Raw genomic sequence first — 15322 nt, 5'->3', positions numbered from 1 at the left:
TTGCAATGCTAATCTTAGGTATCAAGCTATAGTTGCTACAGGTAAGCCAAGATCCTTAACAATGAAAGAATCAAAGACTTCTTTGGTCAGGATTCAAATTAAGCTTATGTTGTACTTAGATGGCTTCTGCCATAAAGTATTAAGTTATATTACAATGTTAATTCCATTAAATTCTTGTATTAACAAATGTTGTAAGACAGAAAACCGGTACTGTATAATACCCTAATAGTACTACTGTTTCTTATCTGTTAAAACATTTCCGCCCTGCACCCTCCTTTACTCAACTAATCTGCCCACCCATTAAGCAAGAATGTGTCCCACTTTCTCTTGGCTCTCTCAAACTAGCAAACATCCACACACAGGCAGACACAGCCATATTACCTAAGCATGCAGCAGCACCAACCATGGCATAAAGGCCAGGTGTAATGCAATCGGCCCCAACCTCACACCACTCCTTAAAGATAAACCAGTCATGGTGATAGTAGGCAAGCTGCTCCACCGCAATCCCCACAATCCTTCCTGCGATCGCTCCAATGGCCATGCTAGGGATGAACAAGCCTGATGGAACCTATAACAAGAACAGAACTCTTAATGGGGCAGAGATCCTCGACATACATGCTTGAAACTTATACTCCATGCATTTGTTTCTAACATTTTTGATTCTATTCACATTAATATAGCAAAATCCTAGTACAAATAAAACTATAGCAAAATCTTGTACCTTAACAATCCCATGAATTCAGTTACAAAATAAACCACATTCTTTAGGCCAAAGAGAAAACAACTCAAGGGTTATTTCCTTTAGCTCAAGGGTGCCCTAAGGTCAGTCCCTAACAAAATTTTCATTAGTCCATGGTGAAATGAAAAAAAAAAAAAGGACAATATTCTGGATACAATATTGGGTGACAGGTGCAATAAAATCTCAAAATTCACCATTATAGAATTCATCCGTGTAACCAAAGACCACTTGTAACCCCAAAGCTATTGAAATTAAAAAATATGTATTTTTAAATGGACAATATGAAGTATTTTTCATAAATCTCAACTGATTTTTAAGCACTGTCTTTTACTTCAAGATTATGTGATTATGTCCTCCTACATATTTACAAATGATGTAAATGGTAGATGCTATTCATCTTCAGTGGTACAATGCTAAGTGGACAGACTTACCAGAGTTGCCCAATATTTTGACTGATACAGACATACCTCGTTTTATTATTACACTTTGTGTTATTATGCTTCACACATATTGTGGTTTTTACAAATTGGAGGTTTCTGACATCCCTGCATTAAGCTAGTCCATCAGCATGTGCTCGCTTTCTGTCTCTGTATCACATTTTGCTAATTCTCTCAATACTTTGAAATTTTTCACTATTATTATATGTTACAGTGCTCTGTGATTAATGATCTTTGATGTTATTGTTACAACTGTTTTACTGCACCATGAACCATGCCCATAGAAGAAAGTGAATTTAATAAGTGTTGTATGTGGTCTGACTGTAACTGGCTGTTCCCCTGTCTCTCTCTCCCTCTCCTCAGGCTGCCCTATTCCCTGAGACCCAGTGATACTGAAATCAGCCCAACTAAGAACCCTACAATGGTCTCTAAGTGTTCCACTGAAAGCAGAAGTCATGTCTCTCGGCTGGGCGTGGTGGCTCAAGCCTGTAATTCCAGCACTTTGGAGGCTGAGGTGGGAAGATCACTTGACGCCAGGAGTTCCTGACCAGCCTGGCCAACATGGGAAAACCCCATCTCTACTAAAAATACAAAACTTAGCCAGACCTCGTAGTGCACACCTGTAGTCCCAGCTACTCGTGAGGCTAAGGCAGGAGGATCGCTTGAACTTAGGAGGTAGAGGTTGCAGTGAGCGCGCCACTGCATTCCAGCCTGAGCAACAGAGCAAGACTCTGTCTCAAAAAAAAAGTCACATCTCTCACTTTATATCAACAGCTAAAAATGGCTAGGTATTGTGGCTCACGCCTATAATCTCCATCCTTTGGGAGGCCAAGACAGAAGGTTCACTTGAGGTCAGGAATTAGAGACTAGCCTGGGCAACACAGTAAGACCCATCTCTACAAAAAAAACCAAAAAACAAAAAATAGGCTGGTGTGGTGGTACATGCCTGTAGTCCCAGCCACTGACGAGGCTGAGTCAGCAGGATCACTTGAGCCCAGGACTTCAAGGCTACAGTGAGCAATGACTGTGCCACTGCACTCCAGCCTGGGTGACAAAATGAGATCCTGTCTCAAACAAATAAGAAAGCTAAAAATAATTAAGCTTAGTGAAGAAGGCATGTTGAAAGCCGAGGGGGGGGCCAAAATCTCAGCCTCTAGCTGCAGTCAGCCAAGTCATGAATTGAAAAGAAAAGTTCTTGAATCAAATTACAAGTGCTACTTCAGTGAACACAAAATGATTTAAAAAAAGTAAAATAGCCTTATTATTGATATGAAGAAAGTCTTGAGACAGAAGATCAAACCAGCCACGATATTCCCTTAAATCAAAACCTAATCCAGAGCAAGGTCCTCACTTTCTTCAAGTCTATCAGGGGTTAAAGAGGTGAGGAAGCTACAGAAGAAAAACTAGGAGCTCGCAGAGGTTGGTTCATGACGTGTAAGGAAAGAAGCTGTCTCTACAACATAAAAGCGTAAGGTGTTGGGAGGCTGAGGTGGGCGGATCACGAGTTCAGGAGATTGAGACCATCCTGGCTAACACGATGAAACCTCGTCTCTACTAAAAATACAAAAAAATTAGCCGGGTGTGGTGGCGGATGCCTGTAGTCCCAGCTACTCAGGAGGCTGAGGCAGGAGAATGGCTTGAACCTGGGAGGCGGAGCTTGCAGTGAGCCGAGATCATGCCACTGCACTCCAGCCTGGGTGACAGAGCGAGACTCCGTCTCAAAAAAATAAAATAGGCCGGGCGCGGTGGCTCAAGCCTGTAATCCCAGCACTTTGGGAGGCCGAGACGGGCGGATCACGAGGTCAGGAGATCGAGACCATCCTGGCTAACACGGTGAAACCCCGTCTCTACTAAAAATACAAAAAACTAGCCGGGCGAGGTGGCGGGCGCCTGTAGTCCCAGCTACTCGGGAGGCTGAGGCAGGAGAATGGCGGGAACCCGGGAGGCGGAGCTTGCAGTGAGCTGAGATCCGGCCACTGCACTCCAGCCCCGGAGACAGAGTGAGACTCCGCCTCAAAAAAAAAAAAAAAGAGCTTTAACAGCTCTTTTAACTTGATTCCCTAAGAAAAAAGGTAAAACTTTAAAGTTTTTCTATTATTATTATTATTATTATTTTCTTTTTTTTTTTTTTTTTTTGAGACGGAGTCTCGCTCTGTCGCCCAGGCTGGAGTGCAGTGGCCGGATCTCAGCTCACTGCAAGCTCCGCCTCCCGGGTTCACGCCATTCTCCTGCCTCAGCCTCCCGAGTAGCTGGGACTACAGGCGCCTGCCACCTCGCCCGGCTAGATTTTTGTATTTTTTTTTTTAGTAGAGACGGGGTTTCACCGTGTTAGCCAGGATGGTCTCGATCTCCTGACCTCGTGATCCGCCCGTCTCGGCCTCCCAAAGTGCTGGGATTACAGGCTTGAGCCACCGCGCCCGGCCATATTATTATTATTTTCTACTTATTATTTTTTGAGACAGTGTCTCACCCTGTCATCTGGGCTGGAGTGCAGTGGCATGAACTTGGCTCACTGCAACCTCCGCCTCCTGGGTTGAAGTGATTCTCCTGCCTCAGCCTCCCAAGTAGCTGGGATTACAGACACCTGCCACCACGCCTGGCTAATTTTTGTATTTTTAGTAGAGACGGGGTTTCACTGCCAGGGTTAGCCAGGATGGTCTCGATCTCCTAACATCGTGATCTGCCCGCCTCGGCCTCCCAAGGTGCTAGGATTACAGGTGCGAGCCACTGCTCCTGGCCAGGCTTTTCTATTATTTAACTCTTGATACTCAGTAGACTACAGACTTAGGACAAGAGAAAAGAGACCTAAAAACTAATACCACTCCAATTTTGTAGAAACAAAGCTGTTATTCCACATTAATTTACATCTGTAAAAGCATATTATCACTAGCAAATACTATTACATGAAGTACAAGGGCAGTAATTTAAAGAACAAGAATAAGCTGATATGTGCTTCCCCATATATAGCACTGATAGTCATATAAGAAATTGTATTTACTGATGGACCATTAATCAACAAATTTTGTTACTTTATAAATCCAAAAGAAGCAATGTGCCAGGGCATAAGGCCCAGCTGCCTTAATTCTTGACGGAAAAAGGCATGTATTTATAGATCTAGTAATTTAACTGAGTCTGCAGTGTCCTTTCAAGCTAACACCCAATACTCGTATGAGGCAGAATAATGGCTCCTCAAATATGTCCATAACTTAATTTCCAGAACCTGTGGTTACATTACGTTGCATGGCAAGGAGGAATTAAGGTTGCAGAAAGAAAGTTTCGAAGCAGTTGACCTTAACAAAGGAGATTATTTTCTGATTTATCTGGGTGGGCCTAAAGTTATCACAAAGGTTTTTCAAATGTGGAAGGGAGATTTAGCAGAGTTTGTGACAGAGTGATGAGACAAGAGAAAGACTTGACCAGCCATTGCTGGCTTTGAAGATGCAAACAGAGGGCCAGGAGCCAAGGAATGCTGACAGCTTCTAATAGCCAGAAAAGGCAAAAAACACACACTCTCCTACAGCCTCCAGAATGCCCTATGAACACCTTAATTTTAGCACAGTGAGATCCATTTCAGACTTTTGATCTGCAGAACTGTAAGATAATAAATTTGTGTGGCTTTTAAGCCATTAAGTTGTGGTAATTTTATTTATTACAGCAGCAATAGGAAACTAATAAAAGTGGTTTTAAAACATGATCATGAATGCTCTGACACTTGTCCCAGTAAGTATATGTCCCTCCTCTGAATGCGGGTGGGTCTCTGTGGCTGCCTCAATGAATAGAATAAAACAAGTCATGTTGCAAGTCTTTGGCTACATTAAAAACAGCCCTCTTAGGAATCCTGAGCTATGATACAAGAAATCTAATTACCTGAGGCCACCACCTTAGAAAAACCACAGAGAGAGAGGAAAAAGAAAGCTAGAGAAAGAGAGAGAGAGAGCGGGAGTGAGCATGAGAGAGAGAGTATGCAAGATTGATCCCAGGAGCCCAGGTGTATGAATCTTTTCAGCCTAGTCATGAATGAAGAAGTCTCTGAACTATACTCAATACTAATTTAATTGTACACTTAAAAATAATTAACAGTATAATTGGATTGCTTGTAACACAAGGGATAAATGCTTGAGATGATGGATACTCCATTTACTCTGAGATTATTATGCACTGCATGCCTCTCTCAAAAGATTTCATGTACCCCAAAACTATATATAGCTACTGTGTACCCACAAAAACAGTTTTTTAAAAAGGAAATGAAAGAAGCTTTGAGATGATGAGACCTCGCCATGTCTAATAACAACTATATGAAAGACCACAAGCAAAAAAGAGGCCCAGTTGAGCCCTTCCCAAGTCGTTGACCCAATATCGAGAACAAAATAAGTAGTTACCTTAGGCTGCTAAGGTTTGGGGGCAATTTGTTAAACAGCAACAAATAACATGGTCAACAACATATGCTAAGGAATTATCTTTTTCATTACTTAAAATTAAACTCAAAAGATAAGTACTTTTTTCAGTCACTTATGAAACAACAACCTCTCTCATTTCACATACAAGTTTTGAACATGCCATGATTACCCGAATATCACCTTACATTAGTACTTACCTTGATGCCAAAAGTGAATACTGTCATTATGATTTTAAATATGAGTGCCAGGCATAACTGCCATATAGCTGAATATACTCCAATGCCTGCTGGACGATCAGGAATGTCATCGACAATTTTACTGGCATTCATATCATTTCTGTAGTCACAAAGAGAAGAGGATTCCAGGGGACCACAGTCTGTAAAAAGCTCTTTGATCAGTTCACTGGTGTTTAGCCTAGTGTATGGATTAGGGAAGGCTATCACAGCAGTAATGGCTGCAACAATAATGACTTCCAGAACGGGATACTTTCCAAATTTGGTGGACTTGCGTCGACGACACCAGGCAATATTTGCCCTAATGAAAAAGGCTCCCCAAAGCCCTCCAAATACCCCTAGGAGAATAAAAGGAAACAGTTCAAAAAGGTACCATGGTGTATGATACTCCACATAAAAAAGGACCAGACGGCTGTTACCAAATGGATTGATGGACCTCAAAACAAATGCAGCCACTAAAGCAGCAAAAAATGATCTCCATAAAGTTTTGAGAGGAAAATAATAGCTAACCTAAAAAAAGAAAAGGAAAAGAAAAATTAATGCTATAATTTTATAAGATGTTTCTGATATATTATAACTTGAATGGTAAATATCCTAGTTCTAAATTTTGCTGTAGTTATAATTTACATGTAATGGATTTTACGGTAATAAGAAAATTGATGTTATTATTATTTTTGGAGATGGTGATCATCATTACAAATTCACAGTATCAACTGGTCATGAATGTCTAATAAATATTTAGAATACCTAGCACTGTTTTATTTTCAAGATGAGTTTCACATTCAATTCAATCATGGTAGTTAAAAATAAATGTACCGGCCGGGCGCGGTGGCTCAAGCCTGTAATCCCAGCACTTTGGGAGGCCGAGACGGGCGGATCACGAGGTCAGGAGATCAAGACCATCCTGGCTAACATGGTGAAACCCCGTCTCTACTAAAAAATACAAAAAACTAGCGGGCGAGGTGGCGGGCGCCTGTAGTCCCAGCTACTCGGGAGGCTGAGGCAGGAGAATGGCGTAAACCCAGGAGGCAGAGCTTGCAGTGAGCTGAGATCCGGCCACTGCACTCCAGCCTGGGCGGCAGAGCGAGACTCCGTCTCCAAAAAAAAAAAAAAAAAAAAAAATAAAAAAATAAAAAAAAAAAAAATAAAAAAATAAAAATAAAAATAAAAATAAATGTACCATCACCAACTCCTGTTAGCTTATAATGAATTTAATTCGCCTCTTCTACATTAAAAAAAGAAAAAAGCATACAAACAACTAAAAGAAAAAAGTAAATTTAAAAACATTCTTGAACTAAAAGAGTTAAATTCATAGAAGTAGAGAGTAGAATAGGGGTTACCAGAGGCTGGGGGTTGGGGAAGTGAACAGGGCAAGGGGAGAGGTTAGTCAATGGGTATGAACTTACAGAGGACGAATAAGTTCTGGTGTTCTATTTAACAGTAAAGTGACTACAGTTAATAATATGTATTATATATTTCAAAATAGCTAAAAGAGAGGATTTTAAATGTTCTCACAACCACAAGGACATAATAAATATCTGAGGGATTTGCTAATCACTCTGATTTGATTATTCCACAATGTATACATGTATAGACACATCAAATTATACCCCATAAACATAAACAATTATTATTTGTCAAAAAAATTTTAAAAAAAATTCCTGGTTACATTTTTATGTGAAAAGAAAACAAAAACAAAATAATCCACTGAAGTGACTAAAATTATTTCCTTAAACATCATTAACTGTATCAGAAATAATCACATGGGAAAAACTTTAAAACACAACATAGGACTTGATTAAAATTTTTCAAACAAAAACTGCTTGGGAAGCTGAGGCAGTAGAATCATTTGAACCCGGGAGGCAGAGGTTGCAGTGAGCCAAGATCATGCTATTGCACTCCAGCCTGGGCAACAAGAGCGAAACTCCATCTCAACAACAACAACAAAACAAAACACACACACACACACACACACACACACACACACACAAACAGCCTGGCCAACATGGGGAAACCCCATCTCTGCTAAAAATACAGAAATTAGCCAATGGAAATAGATTGTTTCACGTGTCCTCTATTAAGTCAAATTCACATCTTCTTACTTTTAAATATGTCAACAAAGTAAAGTTAGATTTTAAATAATTACTAATATTTATACATAAATAAATTAAAACAAAAGTTTCCTCCAGGTATGGAGTATGAATAACATTTACTTTTTATGTAAGAATGAGTGGAAAACGACTTTAGAAAACTAAATTTGAAAACAAAGTCTTTACCTATTACATCACCTATAAAACTGAAATGTGTGAAATATGTGTGAAATATATTTGCAGTGGTAATTATATATAGTTTTAATTGTTGTATTCTTTTCACCTACCTCCTCCAGGCTAAAAAGAACTCCTCCAATTGGTGCACCAAAAGCTACAGAAACCCCTGCAGCTGAGGCAGCTGATAGCACCTAGAAAGAGGATATGGCTTATTTCACAATTTCATAGAAATTCACACATACCAAATAAAAATTCTTCATGTTACTTGAATTTTCCAAATGGATTTTCTGAATTCAATTTTCATGTTCCTTGCTCCCTAAGCAAAGGGCAAGTATTCATTTCTTCTATTAAGATCTGTTTCTTTCTCCTGTGCTTTAATTGAAAGGTCAGTCATGCATTTACTATTCAGTTAAAAAATTTTTTTGCCAGATATACTAATGTGAATAGGGTGTAAAGAAGAGGAAGCAATGAATATAGATAATTTTCAAGATGTATGTTTGTGTAGATAAGAGGGGAGGGCAGTAACTGGGATGTGCGGCTATTTTTAAATAGGATATCATTTCTTCAAATTTTAGAGCTAACTGCTCCACCATAAATACTCTATTCCAAATCCTAGCAAGATACGCAGGGAACTGAAGACCTTGTAAAATTCCCTATATTTTCACTACCCTATGCCCTGTGAAATACTGCTAAAATACTGTCAGTCTAGAGAGCCTCATTCTGAAAGTACACACAATAGCTCCTCAAGTTACAGCCTCACCAACTAACACCTCTACAAAAAATTTAAAGGAAGAGAAAAATCCAAGGACACTCTTCCATGTCCTCTCTCTAGCTCCCCGTCTATCAATTGGTAGTGGTCTGCTTCCCACCAGTATGAAGCCAACTACATCTATAATTTCACTAGGGTTTTATTTGTAATTATTTTTCTGGGCCTGTATTCCTTTTTTTTTTTTTTTTTTTGGAGACAGAGTTTCTCTCTTGTGTCTCAGGCTGGAGTGCAATGGCACAGTCTAGACTCACTGCAACCTCCAACTCCTGGGTTCAACTGATTCTCCTGCCTCAGCCTCCCAAGTAGCTGGGATTACAGGCACCTGCCACCGCGCCCGGCTAATTTTTGTATTTTTAGTAGAGACAGGGTTTCACCATGTTGGCCAGGCTGGTCTCGAACTCCTGACCTTAAGTGATTCACCTGCCTCTACCTCCCAAAGTGCTGGGATTACAGATGTGAGCCACCACGCCTAGCCAAGAGTCTGTATTCCTTTCACTACTTTAATCCAGCAAATATCCAAGGCTACCTAAAGTATTTCTTCAAATGGTCAATTGTTACATTTCCAGAAGAGAAATTATAAATAATCAGAATTAAGCTGTAAATGGTTAAGATCATGAACTCCATAGTCAGGCTGCTGTGTTGAAATCATGGCTCTGCTACTTACTAGCTATATGACTATGGGTAGATAATCTCTATGTGCCTCAGTTTTCTCTTCTCTAAAATGGAAATGTGATAATACTACTTAGCTCTTAAGGATTGAGTAAATATATAGAAAGTGCTCAGAACAGTGCCTGGCATCCAGGAAATACTTTATAAAAGTTTGGTGAATTAAAAATAAATAAATATTTGTTTTAATTAAATTGTTGGCATTAGAATGTAGACTCTGCTTATTTGGGGAGGAAAGGGAGCAAATTTAACCTCCTTTTTTTCCCCCCACTAAAAGGAATGCAACCATATTTCTTTGACTGTCCTGATCCTGCATTACAACCAAACTAACACCTATGTATGTAAAACTCATATACACGTTTTAATCCATTTCATACGTATCTAAGAAGCATTTAATTTAAAAATATCAATGCTCGCTCCTCTTGTCTACACAAAACTATGGGATCTTAATGCTTTCAACTAACTGAATTCTTGCCATTTATATATACACTAAGGTAACAAAATAACAACATCTTAACATTAATCATTACAATACAAACATTAAAATTTAGGTAAACTTGATTTCTAACATCTAATTATATTTTTTGAACTTAGAATAAAAGTCTTACCAAACAAACATAAAGGTACAGCAGAAAGTAAAAGAACTGAATTGAGGAAGCAGGTGCTCTAGCTCCATCTTAGCCACTAACTTGCTACACTACAGGATGGTTTTGAGTTTTATTTTGAACACACACAAATATATACCCACACAGTCGTAAGGGCAGTAAGGTAGTACATAAAACCACAGACTGGAGTCAAAGATAAATGAATTTTAATCCACGTTCCGCCACTAACTAGGTATGTGGTCTTGGGCAAGTTAGTGAGCTGTTTCCAGCCCTAGTTTCCTAATCTATAAATGAGGATAACAGGGCCATATTAATAAATTACTGTGAAATTAAGTTTTAAAATCCAAGTAAAGTATCTGCCACCGTACCAGATACATAGAAAGGAATCAATAATGCTATTTTTGTTGTATAGTAAAGTACTGGAATCACAATTCTTCAGAGATGAAACTATGACGATCTGAAGTATCCCACTTTTGGGATATTTATGGCCAATGTGAGGACAACATTTTAATGTGAACGTTAAAATGTACTAGAATTATTTCAACTGAAGATCAAACAGTTTGATAAAATATTCTACTTTTTTGGTTCTAGTACTTAAAAAAAACCCAACAAGATGAAAAGATTCTGCCAGTATTTAATGAGAGGTTTTTTAAAAATTCGTATCTAAAAAATCCGAAGATCTCTGTACCATCTAGGGCTGTAGATTTAGATTTGGAAAATAGGAAGGGACTGGGCTCCCAAAGTCTAGAGCTAATATAAAAGACTCAGGAAAATACTCAGAGCAATCTAGAAATATCAGAGGAAATACATAATATATACAAGGTATCAAGGTCTTGTAGAAGATCTCAGGCTGGCCTAAAGAAACAGTAAAGGAAATTGCCTTAAACAATCAAATGAAAAGGATTTCCTGCAATCTTTTTAATATGTGAATTTCTGATTTAAACTTCAAGAGCTTCTAAAGGCCCTCAGAACTTCCCCCACGGCACTGGATAGCATTTTTCATATCACACATCACTGACACTGGCACCAGATGCTGGCTCCAGGAGGAAAACACAGCTATTAAGGTTTCCCAACCTCTTAATGTTGAAAGCAAGAGTAAAAAACAAAGCTAAGCTTAGAAAACATTTCAGAAGAGGAAAGATATAAGGTAAAGTGAAAACAGGAAGATCTTCAAGAAATGCAACTGAAACCCAATGGACACCAGCTGTCTATCTATAAAGTTTCTCTAAAATGTAAGACTAACTGAGCAGCACTGGGAATGGATTCCAGAAAGATGTTATATTCAGGAAAAACAAAAGAAGCACACATTAATCTCAACATTTTTTATCTGAATACAGAATTTATTATTTTTACACTAAGAAATTCTTTAAAATAAACACTATACAATATACATTTTTCAGTCAAATTAACTATAAAAGACACTTACCTCCCTTTTTTTAGCTTCATTTGTGCTATACTTTGGAAAGAGGTAGGAAAAGATATTTCCGCAGCAACAGGCAACATGTACCAGGGGACCTTCTTTTCCTAAACTCAAACCTGATGCCACAGCCAGGACTAATGTGATGGTTTTAATCATTAAAGTCCATTTTCCCAGGTAACCTCTGATGATGAATCCACTTAAAATAGTTTTAATCTACAAGGCAAAGATTAAGGCAGCTTAATGTTCTTTAAGAAACATAAGAATATAACAAATCCAAGTTATTTTCTTGTTTTACGCACAAAAACGACCTCGCAAATTTTAGCAGCCTACAGAAACATTTACAGTTAATTTTTTAAAAACTTTACCTATTATGCTACATATGATAAATTGATATTATAATCTAATTCTCTACCCAAGAAAGGAGAGAGGGTAACTCCATCTCAGGAACAAGATCCAAATATCAGGCCATGTTAAAAGGAATATAGACCTTAATTATAAGGATTGTAATTACACAAGCAAAAAAAGAGGCAAATTTGAATATTTCTGTTGTAAAAATAAGCATAATATTTTAAATATATTTTGGACATTATGTTAGAAATAATATGTTTTCTCTAAGTACTATAATTATGTGGAATAGTTTTTTATATATCAAGAAGGATGAATGACAACTGTTATTATACTGCATGATACTGCTTTTTATGAAAGTTACTCTTAATACAACCTTAAAGATCACTACAATTTCATTTTAAAAAGAAATGTATTAGGAAAAAGTTGGTAACTTATTTAACTACAGAAAAATAAGTTCAAAACAAGTTCAATCAATCCTCTGTATAACTCTACTCTATTGTAATGAAAAATAAAACCCAAAAGTTTATATTACTGACCCACTGTGATTAACCACTTTCTCAAAGTATAAAATGGCCAAATTCAAGAATAACTAACATCTAATCAAAAGGTAATTATAAAAAGAGAATGAACGAATCAAAATCAGGGTCATAGCCAGGTGCGGTGGCTCACACCTGTAATTCCAGCACTTTGGGAGGCTGAGGCAGGTGATCACTTGAGGTCAGGAGTTTGAGACCAGCCTGGCCAATATGGTGAAACCCCATCTCTACTAAAAAAAAAAAAAAAATTGAAAAATTAGCTGGCCATGGTGACACGTGCCTGCGATCACAGCTACTCAGGAGGCTAAGACACAAGAATTGCTTGAGCCTGGGATGCAGAGGTAGTGATGAGCTGAGATCGCGCCACTGCACTCCAATCTGGGTGACAGAGCAAGACTCATTCTCCAAAAACAAAAAAATCAGGGTCATAATAGCAAAATAACAACTAATCCATCAAAGACTGTTAGGTCACAAGACAGTTCTTCCAGGCTCCTGATGTTTAACTAAATCTTCTGAAAATTTGCCTAGTCATGTGTTAAATTAGTGGTGAGAGAAAAAAAAATCAACCTCCATAGTAAATGATCAAATGACTATACGGAACAATATTTTTCAAGTTTTTCAATTTTAAAGCTTATATTTAAAAAAAATTTTTTCATACTATGAACAAACTATCCCCTCCCTCCAGAAAAGCCAACTTCTATTATCACTAAGGGCAAAAAGTTAAGCACCATAATAATGTTTAATGACACTAAATATTACTTGGCTTACCTCCGGAATTCCAGAGCCACAGGCATATGGAGCAAATACCTTTACCAGAGAAACTGCAAGAAAGGCAAAACTCAAGGCCCAGAAGATGTACATTATGTAGTTCATGATGTAAGAACCAGGACCCTAAAAAGAAAATAGTTCAAGAGTATGAATTTAATTTACATTGCACCTCTAATGCAAATGCTTGTCACAACAAACTTCAGTAAATGGCCAGGCGTGGTGGCTCATGCCTGTAATCCCAGCACTGGGAGGTTGAGGCGGGTGGATAACCTGAGGTCAGGAGTTCGAGACTAGCTTGGCCAACATGGTGAAACCCCATTGCTACTAAACATACAAAAATTAACCAGGCATGGTGGCGTGCACCTGTAATACCAGCTACCCGGGAGGCTGAGACAGAAGAATCGTTTAACCTTCAGAAGCAGAGGTTGCAGTGAGCTGAGATCATGCCACTGCACTCCAGCCTGGGCAACAGAGTGAGACTCCACCCCCACCACCAAAAAAAAAAGAACAGAAAAGAAGCTTCAGTAAAATGTGTAAAAGTCTCCTGGTTTATTTCCACAATAATAAAGACTTTATATGAACAAAACATTTAAGTAGAATCCAAAAATTAATGCCTATATATACAAGTAGTCGTGAGCCCATTTAATCTTTTTCCTAATCCCTAAAGTCTTGGGACCAAGACATCTCAGCTATACTCAATCTCTGCCTACAAACCACTTTTTGGAAACAATGGTGAAAACAAATTGTAACAGCACTCAGATTTCATTATGCTGCAACTTTCCAGAAGATCATTAAACTCAATTCAATTAAGCCAGGTGAGAAACAGCATACTACTCATGTTACCACAAATATATACACTTTAGCTCTCAAGTTCAGCTAAAACAAAATTAAAAAAAATATATCCATGTCATCATGTAAAAAATATATATAATATCCTAAGTTCTAAAATGTTCTTTGTAGATCATAGTAAATTAATCATGTAAATGCTATAATGCCACAAATAAAAATCTGTTGTCTTCAATGTATCTCTACGTAAAAGGTTGATTTTACTAAATTATTTGATAATCATACTTTCATAATTCAAACTTCCCAATCTTAGTAATACATTAGTTTTAATAACTTGACTTCTTAGTAACTTTACACAGATCTTACTGCAATAACTATCACTTCTTTTCTACTACAGCTCAAATATATTTGCATCACAATCCAGAGGATTTGCTATACGACTATGTATTAACCAATACAAAAGCTTCTTGAAACAATACTGCACTTAATTATTTCTTGCTGCAATGTGTTGAGGGTGGATCCATTTAATGTGTATGCAATCATCTAATATGTGATTAATTCTATAATTAAATGAACTGGAAACATTTTGCTATATCAATTATTAATTCACCTTGAGACAAAGCAAGACTTACCTCTGCTTGACCTATGATTAATTCTGCCCATGTTTTCCACTGTGGACATTTATCCCTCTCTTCAAATGTTGTTTCATTAGATCCCCAACAGCACTGTTCGTGGTTGTACCACAACGCACTAAGGCAAATGCCTTCCTTTAGGTCAGTCATCCAATCGGCAGCAATGTCTATTAATCCGGCCAACGCCCCTGTAAAAATATGTTGGGGACGGTAAAAAAAAAAAAAAGTCAATTTTTTTGGGAGTCGAGAACAATCTAGTTAGAAGGCAAGTGGAAAGCAGGAGACTCCTAAATAAAGGGTCATTTACGAACTATATATAAATTAAGATCTTCAAATTTTAGTTATAAACATATTTTAAAACTGTAAACAGTTTTTTTTACAATAAAATTGCTATTTTTGTTTGGAATTTTAAAAAGTTACATCATTCAAATTAATTGTGATCGGAAAAACAGTGTTTAAAAGATACTAAAATATCTTCAAAAGACAACTACTTGGCAGGAGGTTCACAAATCTAATTTTCAATCGATAATTAACAGACTTATGAATGATGTCAATCTCATTAAAATTTAACATCCATTAGAAATAATTCCTGAAACTCACAGAAGTAATATTTATATTTCTCTTAAATTACAGAAAACCATACATCAAGATTATTTTACAGGGAGAATATAAAAAATTCACAAATTTATGGTCAAATCTGGGTCCTTCTTATATAAAAA

The 15322-nt window shown here is 37.6% G+C and overlaps 1 protein-coding gene across 6 annotated transcripts in view; it reads right to left on the bottom strand.

Moving 5' to 3' along the window:
- Positions 1-265: 265 nt before the first annotated feature.
- Positions 266-15322, bottom strand: part of CLCN3 (chloride voltage-gated channel 3) — an 87667-nt gene continuing 72610 nt past the window's right edge. For all 6 annotated transcript variants that reach the window (XM_033215675.1, XM_033215673.1, XM_033215674.1 and 3 more), the window contains 6 exons: positions 14604-14791; positions 13186-13308; positions 11540-11746; positions 8184-8264; positions 5771-6316; positions 266-568 (listed from right to left, as the gene is read on the bottom strand). In XM_033215675.1, coding sequence (XP_033071566.1) covers positions 281-568; positions 5771-6316; positions 8184-8264; positions 11540-11746; positions 13186-13308; positions 14604-14791 — 1433 coding nt within the window. In that variant the 3' untranslated portion in view covers positions 266-280. The remainder of the gene's footprint in view (positions 569-5770; positions 6317-8183; positions 8265-11539; positions 11747-13185; positions 13309-14603; positions 14792-15322) is intronic.

Source organism: Trachypithecus francoisi, unplaced genomic scaffold (genome assembly GCF_009764315.1).
Source record: "Trachypithecus francoisi isolate TF-2019V2 unplaced genomic scaffold, Tfra_2.0 Lachesis_group1, whole genome shotgun sequence".
In the NCBI taxonomy this organism is placed as follows: domain Eukaryota; kingdom Metazoa; phylum Chordata; class Mammalia; order Primates; family Cercopithecidae; genus Trachypithecus; species Trachypithecus francoisi.
The sequence above is the reverse complement of the archived record's forward strand: the minus strand, read 5'-3'. Positions and strand labels throughout refer to the sequence as shown.